The 19,907-nt window shown below is 40.6% G+C and overlaps 1 protein-coding gene across 2 annotated transcripts in view; it reads left to right on the forward strand.

Moving 5' to 3' along the window:
• The first annotated feature begins 7,373 nt into the window (after positions 1–7,373).
• Positions 7,374–19,907, forward strand: part of LOC131393950 (cytochrome P450 4V2) — a 32,376-nt gene continuing 19,842 nt past the window's right edge. For both annotated transcript variants that reach the window (XM_058525016.1, XM_058525017.1), the window contains exons 1-5: positions 7,374–7,679; positions 16,106–16,218; positions 17,594–17,679; positions 18,477–18,667; positions 19,063–19,132. In XM_058525016.1, coding sequence (XP_058380999.1) covers positions 7,466–7,679; positions 16,106–16,218; positions 17,594–17,679; positions 18,477–18,667; positions 19,063–19,132 — 674 coding nt within the window. In that variant the 5' untranslated portion in view covers positions 7,374–7,465. The remainder of the gene's footprint in view (positions 7,680–16,105; positions 16,219–17,593; positions 17,680–18,476; positions 18,668–19,062; positions 19,133–19,907) is intronic.

Raw genomic sequence — 19,907 nt, forward strand, 5'->3', positions numbered from 1 at the left:
TGATACAAAACATGATAAGGATATTATTTAAAAAAGAGAAATTATTGAGCCAGCCCTGATGACCTAAGGGTTAAAGTTGAGACCTCTCACCAATTCCACCGCCAGAGTTCACTCCCCCATCCCAGAACCACACCACTTGTCTGTCAGTTGCCATGCTGTGGCCGTGGCTCACATAAAAGAACTAGAAGGACTTATAGCTGGGATATACAACCATGCATTGAGGCTTTGAGGGGGAAAAAAAAGAGGAAGATTGGCAACAGATGTTAGTTCTAGGAGAATCTTTCCCTGCGAAAAAAAAAAAAGAAAAAGGCACAGGAAACATAATTTAAAAAATAAATAAATAAGGGAAATTATAGGCCAGCCTCAACCCTGAACACAGGTGAAACACTCTTAAGCAAGACATTAGCAAATCAAATCAGTTACCCATGAAATGGATAATACACACCATCCAAATCAGATTTATTCCAGAAATGCAAGTTTGGTCTACCATATGAAAAATAATCAATGGAACAAATTATGTCAAAGAAAACAACCATACAATTTTCTCAACAGATGGAGAAAAAGTCTTTGAAAAAAATCCATTCATAATAAATTTTCTTAGTAAATGAGGAAGAGAAGAAAACAACTATTATCTGATAATGAGTATTTAGGGGAAAAAAATTTACAGCAAATTTCATACTTAATGGTAAAATATTGAACTATATACCCCCTGAGATCTGAAACAATACAAGAAAATTCTGCTACCACCAATGTTGTTCATCATCATATAGGATATCCTGGCCAGCCCAATAGGGCAGGATTAAAATATTAGAGGGCCTTAAGAATTGGGAAGGAAAAAAAATTTCATTCTTCACAAAAAAGTGATTATGTAGGTGGAAAATCCAAAATAATCTAGATATACTTAATATGTGATTTCAGTAAGTTCTTTGAATATAAGGTCAACAGGAGTGACATCAGCATCTCGGTGCAGTGAGTTGTTCCCTTTGCCTCTCCCCTGTACAACCAGTACAACCTGTACAACCTATACAACCAGTGCCATTGACTAACAGAGATTTCCCTACACAGCACAATAGGATACATAAGAGATCCAGGCATCTATATAGCTGAAGGTGGGTGGACTGGACCCCGGAGAGGTAGTGGAACTAGGGGAACAGGTCCTTTCCCCTCCCCCGGCAGCAGCGATCCAGGGCATGGATCCCCACACTGGCCCGCACGTCTACGAGAAGACAGGCGGGGCTTGCTCCAGCAGTCCGGCGGGGGCAGAGTGATGATCGGACCGCTCTCTGCAGGTCTCCCATAGGACTTAGCCTGTGCGCCCAAGAGCGGTCCTGGTGGAGACGGAGAGGGCAGATCGGATTGCTCCCTGTGGGCCTACCAGCAGATCCAGCATGCGCGCCCCCTCCCCCTGCCTCGGGCAGTGGCCAGGTCCTGCCCACAGTGGGGACGGTATACAAAACTTGGATTTTACTGGCTGTGGTGGGGCTGTTTGTCCTGAGTTTTAAAAACCCACTGGCTGGCACTAGAGACCAGAGGCTGCACAGCCAGCAACAAGGAAAACCTGGATCTGCTTAGCCTCTTCTCCCTTCTAGCAGTGGCAGGTGGAACTTGAGACCCAAGACTGCAGGAACCACAGCAGAACTGATGACCCAGCCTCCAGGGCCGTCATCTCTAACACCAGCTCCACGATCAGTGAGGGCTGCACACAATTCCTCAGATGGAAGGTCCTCTAGAAATAAGTCAGGTGGAGGAGGCAGGGGAACTAAGATTTGAATACAAGGTCAGCATAGAACTCATTTGCGTTTCTATATACTAACAACAGTTAGATAATAAAATATAAAAATACAATTTATAACATCTTCAAAAAAATCAAATACATAAGAATCAATTTAATAAAATGGTTGTAGTAGTCAGAGTTCTCCATAGAAACAGAATTAACAAGAGATATATATATCCTATTAATAGGATATATATATGTTCATGTAACTATATGAAACAACTATTGGCCACAAAAAGGACAATAAATTGTGGTATAGTCACACAATGAGAATAACATACAGCTGTGAAAAATAAGGGAAAATACTACACACAGCAATATAAATTCATGTCACAGATAAATGTTGAGTTTAAGAAGACAGATGCAAAAGAGTACATGCACTATGATTCCATGTTCTGTTGTATGATCTGGGTGGTGGTTACATACAAGTGGTGATGTTTATCATAAAACTGTACATTTACGTAATATGCACTTTATCTGATCTTGGTGTCTGTGATTCAAAATTCATGACAAAGTTTCCTGCTACCCTGATGATTTGATGTGTGTAAATATGTAGATAATATAGTTCTATATCCAGCCAGAATTTATTTTTATGATCTAAATTAAATACCATTTTCATATTGGTGATGGGGTTCAGGGCAGGCAGCCCCAAGATGTGCCACTCTGGTATGAGGATTATTTCAAAGCTGAAGACGATAAATGCTCAGAATAATCATGAAGGACATTTGACCTTCCCCCAAACTGCCTAAAAGAATTTAAGATAAGAGGCCTGTCCCCAGGATAGGTCGTCACCATAGATAATAACTCTGGGTATCGATAGACTGGGAGGGTCCTTGCTAAACCCATTCTTATCAAAGTTCTCTTTTATCAAACATTCACATTTGTAAGGGAAATCTGCATTTGTAAAGGTATGTCCCTCTCTGTATTGGGAAGAGGGGGGATGACCTCATTTTGAGAAACTTGTCAATGCAGAAGGCAAGGCCTTAAATATGCATAAAGACCTTACTCTTGTTTACTGTGCTTTTCTGGTAATCTCCCATAGCTGACTCCCCCAACCCCAACATTCTCCTTTGTCTTTACCGGAATATGCTATTTAAAGATGAGAACCTCCACCATTTGTCGAGTTACCTAGTTTTTCCTGGGTCTCTCTCATGTATACATGTTATAAAGCTTTGTTTGATTCTCTCCTGTTATTCCATCTCATGTCAATTTAATTTGTAGCCAAGAAAGAAAGGACCCAGAGTGGGTAGAGGATAGTCTTCCTCCTCTACATTGGGAATCATTCCAAGTGACAGGAAATTTAAGGAAATCAAAGTGTTAACATTTACAAAGCCATTCTGTAGTTTATAACATATTCTGGCCCATGACTTCAATTTTCAAAAGCACTTATTTCAAGCAGGGGAGAATAGCACGCAAAGATCTTCCAAGTGGGAAGAGATTCATCCTTTAATATAGAATGAATCTTCAGGAGAGAGAGCAAGGAGACACTTTCCTACTGAGTTGGATTAGTTCCATGAAGCTGACAATCAACATGGTTACAAATATAAATAGATTGTCCTCACATTGGCAATGCAATGTTTCCTGCACAGAGCATCTTTACATCTCATGGCGGACATTCTAAGGTGCAACACTGTATACTCTCTTGTCAGGAGAGAAGGATGTTGCCATGTATGTCTTGTGTGCTTGGCCATCTGACTGGTTTAGACTGAAACTTCAGTATTCCAAGGCAGTATGAGAAGGGTCCCATCTGGTAACAAGGAAAATGTGGGAAAGATGATTAAGCAAACAAAGGGCCAGGCCTTTTATTTTGTTGTCCCTGTTCAAAAAATCTTCAGTGCCCTCTTCCTTATCTACAAATTGCCTTCAAAATAAAGATGAAATTCCTAAGCCTGGCAGTCAAGATCTATTTAAGTTTTATCCGTGCTACCTATCCACATTATCTTGCTCTGGTCACCAGGAGCCACGCTGTGCTCCAGGCAGGGGTTCCCTACACTGCCTCTTGAACTCATCATATCCTTCCCTGCTTTGAAGCATTTCTTTGCTCATGTTTACAGCTGCCTGGAGCACCCCCCTCCCTGCCCCGCCTCGCTTTCCCCACTTCTTGGGGCAGCGGTTGTATGTTATATTTGTTACTGAACCAGGTCCGTTTTTGCCCGTCGCCCAGAAAGCGAAACACCAAGACGACGAGATTGCAGCAGAGAGAGGGTTTAATCACAAGGCAGCCAAGTGAGGAAAATGGGAGAACAAGTCTCAAATCCGCCTCCCTGATAATGGGGACTCCGGGATATTTATGGGGTAGGGGGGCAAGGTGGTCTGAAATGTGGAGATAGATGATTGGAGGGGAGGAGAGGTGAGGTAATTGATGATTTGCACAAGCGTAGTCAGACTTCACGCCTCTTCATAGGATGCATGTTCACAAAATGGTGGCATTAGCATGACATGACGGTGGAGTTTTTAGCCTCTTGACGTCAAAAGGTCACTTATCAGACATCTGCGTGGGCCCGGTTGATGGGTGGATGGTCTCAACCGGCCTGAAGTGGACAAGGGGTTCTAATTCCTGAAACACAGCTCAAACACCCGTTACCATGGTGACCCAGGCTCCAGGGAGATGTTATCTATAGGAAGCTAGTGGGAGTGAGATAGCATATTGCCTAAACAGCACAGTTAACAAAGGGTGGGTAAACAGCTAAAAGCTATAACCAGTAATTGCAAAAAGAAAAAAAAACTTTAGTTATTAGCTACTTAATCATCAACGGCTAACTGTTTGCCGGTTTCATATTCCTTGTTTTGTCCACAGAGATTAGCAGAGAGTCAGTTACTACAGACAAATCCTGTCCTTTTACAGTAGTAATTGACCTTGTAGTTCAACCCCAATCCTTTAGAGACAAGGAAACTAAAGCCCATGAGACATACTTAAACATATGAAATAAATACATTTTTTAAAAAGTCTTAAAACACTATAGAATAACAAGAGATTTTCACATATTGGGACATATGGGGTAAATATTTTGATTCAAAACTGATTCAGCTTGAACTAAAAAAAGCCTGACTTTGGCCTATCAAACATATATTGTACCTCTGCTTTAACCATTAAAGTAAAAAATGCACTCAAGCCAGCCCCGTGGTGTACTAGTTAAGTTCAGAGCACTCCACTTTGGCTTCACGGGTTCAGATCTCTGTCGAGGACCTACACCACTTGTCAGCCATGCTGTGGCAGTGACCCACATACATAACAGAGGAAGATTGGCACCAGATGTTAGCTCAGGGCAAATCTTCCTCACCAAAAAAAAAGCACTCTCTTAAGATAAGCATGCATACTTCCCCTCCTACGCCCTTTTGGTAATGCCCGGATTCTAAGCATGCATACTTCCCCTCCTACGCCCTTTTGGTAATGCCCGGATTAGTCCATTTCTTCACACAAGGATCATGTTGACCTGCTAATTTGCAACTGGATACTCCTTTGAAACTTTGATGAATATGCACCCTGGGCGTGTTGAATGTATCTTCCTTATTCTAAAAAGATAGAAGACTGTGCTAAAAACCATGCTTCTCAGGAACGCTTTCCTCCTTTCTGGAAAAGCCTTCACGGGTTACAATCCTCACTCTGACTCAAGTAAAACTCACCTTATTTCTCTTATCTATAGAATGGTTACTGGTTATTTTGCTTCAACAAGACGTACATAAAATGAAAAGTCTAAGTTCTTCTTCTCCATTCCCACTCCATAGAGTTGATCAATATTTTTTTCCCCAGACATTAGTCTAGCTGGAGAGAAACTTTTTCTCCCAAAGATGGCATTACATCTCCCAAAGAGGCCCTGCAAGCAACTGTGGGCATCCTTTACAATGGCTGCAAGTAAAACTAACCTAATTGATACCGGCTCAAGACAAGGTTGACATGAGGGAAGCCATATTGTAGAAAAGAAGCCCTATTGTAACTTTCAATGACCTCTGACAAACTAACCCAGCTGGATATGCTCCCTCCAGGAGATCTAACTGCTCTGTAGATTTTACGCCCCCTGCTTGTGCATGTACTTCCCAGCTGCGATAAGATAACTTTATTCTTTTGAGTTCCTTAGGAATGTGATGACCCCTGAACAGAGAGTCTATGCTGATGGCCATCATCAGTGAAAACTGAAAGATCTGGTGTGGCACTCCTGTCTGCAACACCAGAAGGTCAACATTCCTAACCCCCTCCTCAATAACCCAATGGCCTATATAACTGCTGTAAGATTTTGTGCCCCTTTAAGATGGTTCTTCTGGACATGAGTCGGCCATCTTCCCTCTTGCTAGCAAGCTGTAATAAAAAAGTCCTTTTTCTCCTACCACCTTGTCTCTTGACTATTGGCATGTCTTGCGGTGAGCAGAAGGCCCCACATTGGGTGGTAACATAACGAAGCAAAGTAGAAATCAAGGGTATTTCTCAATGTCATCTTCCTTGGCTCTTTTCCTATAGCTTACAAATCTGCTACTAGGAGAAAGACACGCCCAGCCCAGTCCCTTTGTAAGAAGGATCAAGTGTAGACAAGGGAACCTGAGTCAGGATTGGGGTACCTCTGGCTGAAGGAAAGAGAAAAATTGGTAGTCAAGGAAGGCAGCCCTTGCACAGAACTGTCCTTCCCCAGGCTCAGTGGTTTGTCTTCCTTCCCTTTTGACAGCACTCCATAACTACTATCTCCTTAACAAATCCTCCTCTCCCAGCATCTCTCACCTCCATGGCTGTCAGAGACCTTGACTTTCATCCTCTCCTACCCGCCCCTATCTTTTTCTCTTAATGTTGGCTTTTCTAGGTCCCGAGGATATTTTGGAAAATACTTGGATCACAACCTCCTAACTCAGCTCTCTTGTGTCTCAGTCACCATATCAAACTGATACGTGGTGCCCCTAAGGCTACCCTAGATCCAAGTAGGGAGCTGCTCTGCAAGACTCTGACGCGGAAGCCAGGATGCAACTCGCCTCCTGGGAGGCGGCCAGTCCTAGCAGCGTGGAACTCTGCCCGCTGCGCAAGGAAGCGTGAGGTTAGATACCCAGCTGAGAAAAAGTAAGCTCAAAAGGTTGCATTTCAAACCACATGCCTCTTTATTTCAATTTTAACACTGCTCACTCTCGCCGGGATTCTCCCACGCCCAGTAGCGGGGTCCTCTAACCCCAAGCTCAGCCCACCTGGCCCCAGGACGCCTCTCCCTCAGGAAGCTGCCTTAAATTTCACCTGCCCTGTTCTCCTGCCCACTTGAGTTAAGTGCCTTCATTTTCGTTCAGCATACTCTGTGCAGCCCTGAAATTGTTTTCTGGTGTTTGTTTCCTGCTTGAACCAAACAAAGAGGCCCGTCTGCATGACGTAGGCTTTTGCTATGCACAATAACAACCTCTTTTGGTGTTTTCCTCCGAGCCTGGGAGGCTCCAACCTAGTCCTGAGGGCCAGGGCGGCCCCTGCAGCGGCAAGCCCCCGTCTTGGGGGTCCCCGCTTCAGGGCGGCCCGGCCTGTGCCGACCCCCGCCCGGAGGAGGAAGAAGTGGGGAGGTCGTGGCGCCACCTCTTCCCCCTCGCGGAGGCGCCCGCATCCCTGCGGCCCGGAACTCCTCCCAGGACCAGCGCACTTGACCTCCAGGGGCTGGACCACGGGGGCCGCCCCGAGCACTCCGCGCCCGGCGTCCTGGCAGCCTCAGTCCCTGTGCGAAGAGGACCGCAGGCGTGATGATGGCGCTGTGGCTGGTGCACATGGGGCAGAAGCTGCTGCTCTGGGGCGCGGTGAGCGCCATCTCCCTGGCGGGCGCCACCCTAATCCTGAACGTCCTGCAGATGGTGGCGAGCTACGCGTGGAAGTGGCAGCAGATGAGGGCCGTCCCGACCTTACCCGGCGCCTACCCTTTCGTGGGCCACGCGCTGAAGCTCAAGCCGGACGCGAGAGGTAAGGGAGCGCGCCCGGGCCGGCCGCCTCCCCGCCGAGGGCTGGTGGCCCGCGCGCCCGGGACCTCCTCCCGGAGCCTGAGCCCCGGGCCGCCCCGCCCCGCGCGCGCTCCCATCGGCCGGGAACACTGACGAGGCGCTGGCTGTCAGGAGAGAGAAGAATCTGTTACCCGCTGGAGAATGGATTCCCGATTCTACCGTTTCCTTTCCAGTTTATGACCTTGACAAAATTGCTAGTGCCCTCCATTCCATAGGAACTTTTTCTTTATGTATAGCATGAAATGTAGTATTTCTAAACTCCTGTCATTCTGCTTTTCCTCTTTTCCTTTTCCCACCTTGTGGCTGCTCCTATCTCGAAACACTGCCTGTCTTGGCTGTTAAAGCGTTAAAAGGCAGAAATTTCCCCTGAACAGGGTAAATACCTGAAAACTTAGAACGACCCTCCTCTGTCTCTGTCTCTGTCTCTCTTTGGAAGATAAGAGAGCAGAGTTCATCTGAGATGCCCCCACACCCCACCCCACCCCAGACATCGTAAGACTTGTCTACAACTTTCATTCCTTCTTGACTTTCATATTTTAGCCCTTTTAAGGAGGTTGCATAAATACAATAAACTATGATGGCAAGGCCTCCAGCAAGTTCATACTGCAGGTTTCAAAAGTCTTATTTATTAAAGAATGAATTGTTTTTTATTGAAATCATTTTTTTGAAGAGATAGATTTATATTATGTTTTGTTGATGGGGGGGAAAAAAACATCGTTTTAAGCTAGAAAGCTCTCAGAAGTACCTGATATTTGCAATCTGCCATCAGGGAGGTTGGATTAGATCTTAGCACTTCATTTTCACGGGTGTATAAGTTGAGATACCCAGAGCTGGAGATTTGCCCAAAATGACATATTTTAAGATGAGCCCAGGACCAGAATCCAATCCCCCCTCAGATTAATTGTTAATAGTAGTTTTACAGGCTGAACATTAACTCCAAAACTTGAAGGATTATTTCTTTCCCACTTCTGTTTCCCCAAATAAAAATAGTTATTTCAACTTCACAGGAATATGATGAGGTCTCATGAGAGAGTGTTTACCAAAATATTGAAAATGTTTTCTGGCAGAAGAAATTCAAGTAAACTTTTTACCATTAATATGACTAATGTTACAAGTGATCCAACAACATGTTTAGATGTATGGAAACCACATTTGTAAAAATCATCGTGGTTAATACTAAAAGCAGAGCTAACCTCCCCCTTCTACTCTAATGCTTTATAAATATTAAAAAAAAATAATTGTGTAGAAATATAGATTCCCCCATCCTCCAAGAAGAAACAGTATACTTAAGAAATCTCATATTATCTTGGGGAATTTTTCTAAGAATTGAAATCTCAGAGTGAGTTTGTTTCAAAACAAACTGTGAGTTGATTGGAGTATTTAAAGTAATTCTTGGAGTGAAGAGAAGGACAATCTACTGTCTTTTACAAAGAGACTTTTTAATGCATCAACAAGTACCGGATTTTGGCATCAGGCAAACCTTTGCTCAATTTCCAGCTTGGCAATCAAGTTGTTTGTTTCACTTTGAGAAGTTGTTTAAAACTCTCAAAATTAGAAGTTTTTACCCTTTACTTGTAAAAGTAACTATATTCTGGAGTTATCTTAAGGATTAAATTTAATGCGTGCAGTTTCTAGATTATCATTGTCAAGAATTTGGTTAGAATAAATTCTGTAATTGTCAATTAAGCATTTATGGAGGCCCTGCTTTGTGCCCAGCATTGAGCTTAGCAAAACTGGGGATATTCTAAGATATATTCCCTGTTCTCAATAACCTGATCTCTTACACAGGAGGCTGTGCCTTTCATTTTGTGGCTACTGTCCAAATTCTGGCCTCAGTACTCTCTCCTGGAGTATGGCAGTTGACATCTAATTAGCCTCTCGAACTCTAATCTCTTGCTTTTCCATTCCATTATGTCTCAACACCTGCTGTCCCCAGGTGCTCCCTGCTATTGGACCTGAAACTTTCGAAGCACAGATTCAGACTTCCCCCTCTCCTCTGTCAGACCAGACCAAGGCAGGCAGTCTATTAGCATGAAGCACGATAGTTTGACACTCTTGATTTGACCCAGCTCTTTGCACAGCAATTTTGACAACTGGTTTGACCAGGAGACATTGTGAAGCAGTGTGGTGTAATGGTTAAGATGGCACGTTCTGGGGTGTGACTGCCTTGGGTACAAAGCCAGGTTCCAGTATTTACTAGCTCTGTGATACTGGACAAGTTACTTAATTGTGCACAATTGCCTCAATCGTTTAATAACAGTAATAAGAGTGCTTCTGATCTAACTATGATGAGGCATAAAAGATAATGCATCTAAAACCCTTAGCTCTAGATCTGACATATAATAATGTCCCATAGCAAATAAATAGGACATAATGAATGTTAGCTATTTTAGGATAATTATTAATAGGTTCTGATGTGCCCAAATGTGCAAACACTTTCTGACCCTGAGCTAACGTCTGTTGCCAATCTTCCATTTTTTTTTTTTTTGCCTGAGGAAAATTAGCCCTGAGCTAACACCTGTGCCAGTCTTCCTCTGTTTTGTATGTGGGTTGCTGCCACAGCATGGCTGATGAGTGGAGTAGATCCACGCCTGGGATCCAAACCCGTGAACCCTAGGCTGCCGAAGCAGAGTGTGCTGAACCTTAACCACCATGCCACGGGGCTGGCCCCTGAAAACACTTTTTAAAAAATAATTACTATTTGTTTAGTATTATATGCAGTGGACATCCCTGAGCCTTGGCCCGTCTCCCACTGCCCTTTGAGGAGCTTGAGCTGAAGCCCAGGGGTGGGCGAAGCTTAGGAATGGATGAGAAGCAGGGGTGGGCTGAGCATGTGCACATTTATTGACTTTGAAAAAGAGCTGAAAAGTTTAATAGTTTGTTTTTTTATGCTATGTCAGTTTGTCCCCGGTGCCCACATTCCCCTGTCAAAACAGCCTTGTCAAAATCTCAAGTACCGTATTAGTAGCCTCACAGTGGGGTTGGAATTGTCAAGTCAGGCCTCATGGGTATCAACACAGAAAGTGTTGACTCCCAAGTTTTTCTCATTACTTTGATGCTATAGTTGGGACTGATGGTCACCATTTCCCTGTACCCAACAAAAGGGCCAGCCGTAAAGCAGAGCCAGTGCCCCTAACCGTGGCTGCATCGAATCCCAGCCTATTTTCCACCCCTAGAAGCTTCCTGTGGTCCCAGCATACCCAAGTTATTCACAGATCTCACACACGTTAGTGTTATTGTCCTAAAATACTAGTCATGCTAGTCCTCTTCAGAACCGTTCAGTTACTCCCTAGAGCCTATAAAAGAGAATCAAAGTTCCACGGCCCTCCAGTGCTTTAATCGCATCTCCCAGTGCTATCACCCCTCATCCTTTGCTGTGGCTGAAGCTACAGGGAGTTTTCAGACCCCATTCTTCTGCCCTGCTATTTCTGTTGCTTGGTTTACATTCTCCTCTCCCACCCCACTTCCCTCTTTCTGCCTGTAAAGATCCCACTCATTCTTTAATGCTCAAATTCATGAAATTTCTCCATTTCTTTCGGTGAGAATCAGTAACTCCTCAGGCTTAAACTTCAATTTTAGTACCCATTTCATTCTCTCTGGTGTTGTGATTAGTTATAGAAGTGACCGCCTCCCAGGATTATAAATTCATGGAGAGTAGGGAGCAGGTCTTTTGGAGGTGCACATATCTTGCAAGTGGAATGCATGGGTGAGCTTATTGTATTTCCAGGGAGCATTAAGGTACTTCCATCATATTCATTCTCATTTCTGGACATGTAATAGCAAACTGATTTGATTGACTACTAAATTCCCAATGTAGAGATTATCTAATTCTTACATTGTCTTGAATGCTGCCCAGCAGTTCTTTGTAGCTCCATGATTCTTTCTTGTATTCATTAGGACAGATCTTTCACATTTTTTGTCACATTTCCAAACCCAGTTCCGCCATGTGGACTCTTAAGTTATAAACTTTTTCCCACTATTAAAGACACAAGCCAATTATTTATATATTTGTATATGTATGTGTTCTTCTCCCACTAACAAAATATTTTTTAAATCTTCCTCCAGCTTACTTCTTATTCTCCACTTCAGAAAAATAGACCTCCTTTCTTTTTAAAATATTGTTTATTTTGAAATAATTTTAGACCTACAGAAAAGTTGTAAAAATAGTACAGAGATTTCACATATGCCCTCTACCCAGCTTCCTCTAATGGTGACATCTTACACAATTAGTATAATTATCAAAACTAGAAAATTCGCATTTTATATAATTTGTATAATATTATTAATGAAACTACAGCCCTTATTTGAATTTCACAACTGTTTCAAGTCATGTCCTTTTTCTCTTCCAGGACTCAGTCCAAGATCTCACAGGGCATTTAGTTGCTGGGTCCACTGTGTTATGTTCCCTGACACTAGTCTTTCCTAATCTGTGACCTTGATGCTTTTGCTGAGTACTGGTCAGGTATTTTGTAAAATGTCTCTCAATTTGGATTTTTCTGTTGCTTTCTCATAATTAGGTTGAGGTTATGCATTTTTGGCAAGAATACCGTAGAAGTGATGTTGAAAGCTCTTTCTCTAAGATCAGGAACAAGACAAGGGTGCCTACTCTCACTACTTTTATTCAATGCAATATTGCAAGTCCTAGCCAGAGCATTTAGGCAAGAAAAAGAAATAGAGGGCATCCATTATCAAAAAGGAAGAAGTAAAACTGTCACTATTTGCAGATGATGTGATTTTTTGTGTGTGTGAGGAAGATCAGCCCTGAGCTAACATCCATGCCAATCCTTCTCTTTTTGCTGAGGAAGAATGGCCCTGGGCTAACATCCGTGCCAGTCCTCCTCCGCTTTATATGGGATGCCACCACAGCATGGCTTGACAAGCGGTGCATCAGTGCGCTCCTGGGATCCGAACCCTCGGCGGCCGCAGGGGAGCGTGTGCACTTAACCACTATGCCACGGGGCAGGCCCCCAGATGACGTCATATGATATATAGAAAACCTTAAAGACTCGACCAAAAAACTATTAGAACTAATAAACAAATTCAGTAAAGTTGCAAGATACAAAATCAATATACAAAAATCAGTTGCATTTCTATACACTAATAATGAACTATCAGGAAGAGAAATTAAGAAAACAATGCTTTTTACAATTGCATCAAAAAGAATAAAATACCTAGGAATAAATTTAACCAAAGAGGTGAAAGACCTGTACACTGAAAACTATAAGACATTGATCAAAGAAATGGAAGAAGACACAAAGAAATGGAAAGATATCCCATGCTCATGGATTGGAAAAATTAATATTGTTAAAATGTCCACACTACCTAAAGAAGTCTACAGAGTCAATGTAATGTCTATCAAAATTCCAATGGCATTTTTCACAAAAATAGAACAAACAATCCTAAAATTCGTATGGAACCACAAAAGACCCTGAATAGCCAAAGCAATCTTGAGAAAGAAGAACAAAGCTGGAGGCATCACACTCCCTGATTTCAAACTCTATTACAAATTTATCGTAATGAAAACAACATGATATTAGCAAAAAAAAAAGACACACAGATCAATGGAACAGAATAGACAGCCCAGACGTAAACCCATGCAAATATGGTCAATTAATTTACCACAAAGGAGCCAAGAATATATAATGGGGAAAGGATAGAGTCTTCAACAAATGGTGTTGGGAAAACTGGTACACTATCTCACACCATATACAAAAATTAATTCAAATGGACTAAAAACTTGAATGTAAGACTTGAAACCATAAAACTCCAAGAAGAAAACATATAGGCAGTAAGATCCTTGACGTTGCTCTTGGTGATGACTTTTTGGATTTGACACCAAAAGCGAAGGCAACACAAGCAAAAATAGACAAGTGGGACTACATCAAACTAAAAAGCCTCTGCACAGCAAAGGAAACCATCAACAAAATGAAAAGGCAACCTACTGAATAGGAGAAAATATTTGCAAATCATATATCTGACAAGGAGTTAATATCCAAAATATATAAAGAACTCATACAACTCAATAGCAAAAAGCAAATAATCTGATTAAAAAATGGGCAGAGAATCTGAATAGACATTTTTCCAAAGAGGGGGTACAGATGGCCAACAGATACATAAAAAGGTGCTCCATGTTACCAATCATCAGGGAAATGCAAATCAAAACCACAATGAGATATCACCTCACACCCGTTAGAATGGCTATTATCAAAAAGACAAGAAATAACAAACGTTGGTGAGGATGTGGAGAAAAGAGAACACTTGTGTACTGTTGGTGGTAATGTAAATTGGTGCAGCCACTATGACAAACAGTTTGGAGGTTCCTCAAAAAATTAAAAATAGAACTATCATATGATCCAAAAGTTCCCCTTCTGGGTATTTATTGGAAGGAAACGAACACTAAGTCAAAAAGATATATGTACCCCCATGTTCATTGTAGCATTATTTATAATAGCCAAGACATGGAAGCAACTTAAGTGTCCATCGATGGATGAATGGATAAAGAAGTTGTGGTGTGTGTGTGTGTGTGTGTGTGTGTATATGTATGTATGTATATATATATGTATGTATATATGTATATATATATGATGGAATATTATTTGGCCATAAAAAAGAAGGAAATCCTGCCATTTGCTGCAACATGGATTAACCTTGAGGGCATCATGCTAAGTGAAATAAGTCAGACAGAGAAAGACAAATACTGGATATCTCACTTATATGTGGAATCTAAAACAACAACAAAAACAAAAACCCAGACTCATAGATAAAGAGAACAGATTGGTGGTTGCCAGAGGCAGGGGGTAGAGGGTGGGCAAAATGGGTGAAAGTGATCAAAAGTTACAAATTTCCAGTGATAAAATAAATAAGTCCTGAGGATGTAATGTACAGCATGGTGACTATGGTTGATAATGTTGAATTGTATGTTTGAAAATCACTGAGAGAGTAGATCTTAAAAGTTCTCATCTCAAGGAAAAAATTATTTTGTAACTATGTGTGATGATGGATGTTAACTAGACGTACTGTGGTGATCATTTCACGATATATACAAATGTAGAATCATTATGTTGTACACCTGAAACTAATATAATATTATATGTCAAGTATATCTCAATTAAAAAAAAGAATACTGTAGAAGTGATGTGTCCTTCATGGTGCATCATATCATGGGACATGATGACAATATATTGTCATTGGTGTTGTTGACCTTGATTGCTTCGTTAAAGTGATGTCTGCCAGGTTGTTTCACTCTAAGCTTACTATGTTTCCCTTGGTAATTTATAAATATTATAGATAAATATTATCAGTGTAAATATTTAGGGATACTTTGTGACTATGCAAATAGCCTGTTTCTCCTCAAACTTTTTGCACCCACTGATTTTTACATCCACTGGTGGATCTTGGTTGCAACAGTGATTACTGTGGTGTTTGCCTAATGGTAATTTTGTATTTCCTTCATTTCTTCTAAGTGCCTTACTTAGAATTATTCTGTAAATAAGAGTTGTCCCTTAGCATTTATGTATCTTAGTATAAACTCATATATCTTTATTTTATTCTATGTACTATCATTCTTTATTCTGTTGCTCAAATTGTTCCAGTCTGGGCTATTAGGAGCTCTTTCAAGTTGGCTCCTTGACTTTTCAACATGACCCCATCATTTTTTGAGCACTTCCTTATTTTCTGGAAAAAACCACAATATATTCCACTCATCTGGTATTTTCCCTGCCTCAGCCCTGAAATCAGTCACTTCTCCTGGGATCACTGGGGAACCGTATTAGGAAACTGAGATCTGGGTGCCAGCCAAGGAGAGGGAGCCAACCTGGGAGGTTATATTTCCAGAAATCTGGTTTGGAGCATCAGAGACTTCCCGGGGTAATCCTGTTTAAGATGACAGTGGAAGAATAAGTTGGTGCTGTTAGACAAAAAAACAATGGAAATAGAGTTTCCTATAAAGAGAAGGGATTCTGTGAAGGCCTTGAGACCTTTGAGAAGTTGAAGGACAGGAGAGTTTATAGAAAGTGGAAGGGGAGCATCGACCAGGGCAGGAGAGGCAGCGTGAGGCAAGGCCTGGAGAAACTTAACAGCCTCAGGGGCTTTGGACAATGCGCATGATAGGGCTCACCGCAAGCATCCCTCTCCCGAGCATCCCTGATGTTTGGCATTTCACAGTTAACCAGGTTGTTTCATGTGTTATCTCACTCATAATTAATTTAAATTATCCTTGTTATTCAATCATTAAATCATTTAATAGAGACCTTGGAGATATTAAGTGACTTGCCCAAAAAGTTAAAAAAAAAAAAAAAATACCCCCAAATAAAACCCCTAAGGCACAATAAGGAACTTATTACAAAGTTCTTGTCTTGAATGAATTTAAAATTAAATATTTTCTCTCAGATTTTTTTCAGCAGCTAATTTATTACACTGAGGAAAACCGACACCTACCACTGCTAAAAATCTGGCTTGGGCCAGTGCCAGTAGTGGTCTTTTATAATGCAGAAAATGTGGAGGTGAGTATATGGCAAATACGATCAATATTCCACTGTATATTTGATGGGGTGAGAATCACATCGGAATAAATATCATAAATGTGTCCTTATATTTACTTGAATTCAGTACATTGAGCATTCCATTAAATATTTTAGGCTATGTATGCTTTAATGCTTTCCAGATGTAGTCTAAATCCTGGGAAAAGTAGCAGTCTCTAGATGTCTGTACACATTTGTTATCAGGTCCCAATATATTTGTTCCCTTTTTTGGAAAGTCTGCAAAAGGATATAGTTTTATAGAACCATAAATAGATTATTCCACAAGGTAAGCATATGCTATCTACCAGGCACTATGATTCCAAAAATATAAGACTAATAAAATATGAATGTTTCCCTCAGGATGCTCAGAGTCTCATATTTTATCCATTACATATTTATTATTTCAAGTTAATTTTCCTGAAAGAGGATGCTAATCTGATATTGATAGGGTAGATATTGTTAATCCAAGCTGTTGAAATTACTCCTCAAAAAGATTGCATACTTTTTACTTATTATTGTACACTGGGGAAATTATCCTGTGGTTTGATAAGAAAAGGATTTGAGTCAGGGAGTAAAAATGGGATAAACAGAGCTTCTCTTTGTGGAACAAAATGAAAAGAGTTTCCCAGGGAATATCACTGGGATATGTCTTTCTTAGTTATTACAGTGAAAATGTTGGAGTTTCTCTTGTACTACACTCCAGAATCCTGGTTATTTTTGGCCACTGCTGATTTAGTATAAGTAGGTTTGGTATATGTGGGTAGAGATCTATCCAGAATAGGGGACTTAAGCAAGAAGCCTGGGGAGCATTTTGTGCTCAGTCCTAAATGCTCATCCTTTCTACTTCGCTTTGACTCCAGGTGACCTGCTCATACGCATGGCTTACAAAGTTGTTTATATGCTGGAGACACTCTAATGTGTACCTCTAGCTTAAGCCTTTATCCGGAGCTTCCCTCCTCCTTTCAGACCATGGCAACTTGAATGCCTCCAAGTCAACATACCTGAAAGTAAACTTGTCATTTTCATCTCCCTACACGTGGTCATCCTTGAATTCACCTGCCTCCTCTCTTCCATCCCCCTGCCCTCAATCAATGCCTCCACTTCGTCTCATGGCAGGAACCAGGGAATCATCTTAGACATTTTCCTTCCTCTCAACTCCGTTTAGTTCCCAAGACTGAATGACAGTTATGTATTCAAAAGTCTAATTGAATTTCTTTGAGGCACAGGAATGAATCACAGAGAAATAATAGTTATGAAATGTTACTTTAAAAAGCAGTTGTGTTCTAGCCAGGTATTCTCGTAACTGAGGTTGTTTTGATGTCTGTCTATCTCTGAAATATTTTTTTCTCTGTCTAAGGTAATTTTAACTAGTTCGAGGCACATTGACAAATCCTATATGTACAAGTTCCTAGAACCCTGGCTTGGCCTAGGACTTCTTACAAGGTATGTCAGGGAAAATTGGTAAAGCTGTCTCATAGAAACAGTTATTTCTATAGGCAAGTTGTTTTGTCAGGAGTTGACAAAATGTGGTCTTCCTGTAGCAAGAGTGTGCTGTCAGGAAGTAGGAGAGAAGCTAGAAGGAAAGGTTGGGCGAACAATGGGCCTTTGACAGGCAGGAGTACAGGATTAATGGTAATCTCCAGCCACCATATTCAATAATGATGATCACCAGTGTTCCAAGAAGAATTAGAAGGTCCTGATGTATGAATGAAGTAAAACAATGGAGAGTTTGGAGCAGGGAAATCGAAAATCCAATGAAAAAGGCGGTCAGCCCCAGAGAAGTATATGGAGCACAGTAACCTCAATCTTTAAGCTGACATCCAGAAATAGGACTCCATCCTCTCTGAGAGAGCCTAGCAAGAGAATGGGAGAACCCTTATGGGGACTTTGGAGAATTCAAAGAGAGCAGAGACCAAAGTAGAATCATGGAACATGTGGATCATCTGAGGACTAAGGTATTGATAGAGGGGAGGAAAAAACCCTTATTCTTAGAAACTCAGAACTTAGAAATTTAGAAAAAAATTTTTCAATTTTTATGAATGTTCTTTTAAATATTAGTAAATAAAATAATATCTAAAATATCCACATTCTGTAACTATATATGGATCTTTGTCATTCTGACCAAAGCTTTGAGAATCTATAGATTAAGCTGTTTCAGGACAATTTTGTTGACTTGACTGTATTTATACCTTATTTGCTTTGGTTGCTTCTCTTATTGTAACCATGTATTGTATTTCTAGTACTGGAAACAAATGGCGCTCTAGGAGAAAAATGTTAACACCCACTTTCCATTTTACAATTCTGGAAGATTTCTTAGATGTCATGAATGAACAAGCAAATATATTGGTTAATAAGCTTGAAAAACATGTTAACCAAGAAGCGTTTAACTGCTTTTTTTACATCACTCTTTGTGCCTTAGATATAATCTGTGGTAAGTCTTGTTGATTTGTTTCTAAAGTTATGATGTAAAGATAAAATGGCCCAAATAGAAAATAACATGCCGCTGGGAAGGCAAATGAGGGGATTGGAAAGGATACTGCATTCTTCAGGGTGGTCCTACTGCTAAGTTAGCCACCTGAGAAGCAGCAGCCACTCCTAGGGCTTTGAACAGAGCAGTCACAGAGTCAACATGCCAGGAAGATCAGAAGAAAGAAAGAGCAGGAATAGGGAGTAGGAATCAGAAGGTACTAGAGAAGAGGGAAAAGGGGGAAAGAACAATTCTGAAATGTATATGAACTTATGTCTTTTTTCAAGTGTCTGCCACTGGAAAATAAAGGCAAGATATGTGCACGAATTGAATGGCTGCTTCTCACCCATATTTTACAGAAACAGCTATGGGGAAGAATATTGGTGCTCAAATTAATAATGATTCTGAGTATGTCCGTGCAGTTTACAGGTAAACAGAGTCCTTTCAATTCTTTTAAAATTGTTATTGATTAGGGCTTTAAAAAATTGTTGCTAATAATTTCTGTCTGTGTTGTATCTTTTTCATTGTTTTGAAATGAAACATTATACTAAAAATTAACCAAATCATTTAGCATTTATTTTAACAGTAGAGGAATGGTTGTGTAAATTATGGCACACCCAGATTATGCAGAATTTAAAATGATTATTTTATAATATATTGAGAGATTATGTTATGATGCTAAGTGATAAAAGAAAGATAAAAACAATTTTTTAATATGATAACCACTAGGTATAAAAAATTATTCTTAGGAAGAAAAACACTAGAAGATACTATAGCAAAATGTTGGCTGTGGTCATTATTGTTTTTTGTATGTGCTTCTCTTTCTTATTGTTTTTTGTTTGTGTGTTATTCGTTCTCCTTTCCCATATTTTCTGCATTTAGTGTGTTTTGTTCTTTAATTGAAATAATCAATTTTACTTTAAAAATTGCTTGCAATTATTCAGCTATTCAGAAGCAGGGCCAGTATTTGATTTGATATAGCCTATCTTTAAGTCCACTGCTCATTTCACTTCATTTTAATAAATATTTATTGAATATCTGTAATTTCCCATTCATTGCACAAGATTCTGACTCGCTTTATAGTAGCACACAAAACAGACAGGATAGCCAGAATAGCATGGGAAACATGCACTGAAACAAATAAATATAAACTTATAAATTATAATAATTGCTTAGAAAGAAAAGACCAAATTGATATGAGAGA

This window comes from Diceros bicornis, chromosome 29 (genome assembly GCF_020826845.1).
Source record: "Diceros bicornis minor isolate mBicDic1 chromosome 29, mDicBic1.mat.cur, whole genome shotgun sequence".
Classification (NCBI taxonomy): Eukaryota; Metazoa; Chordata; class Mammalia; order Perissodactyla; family Rhinocerotidae; genus Diceros; species Diceros bicornis.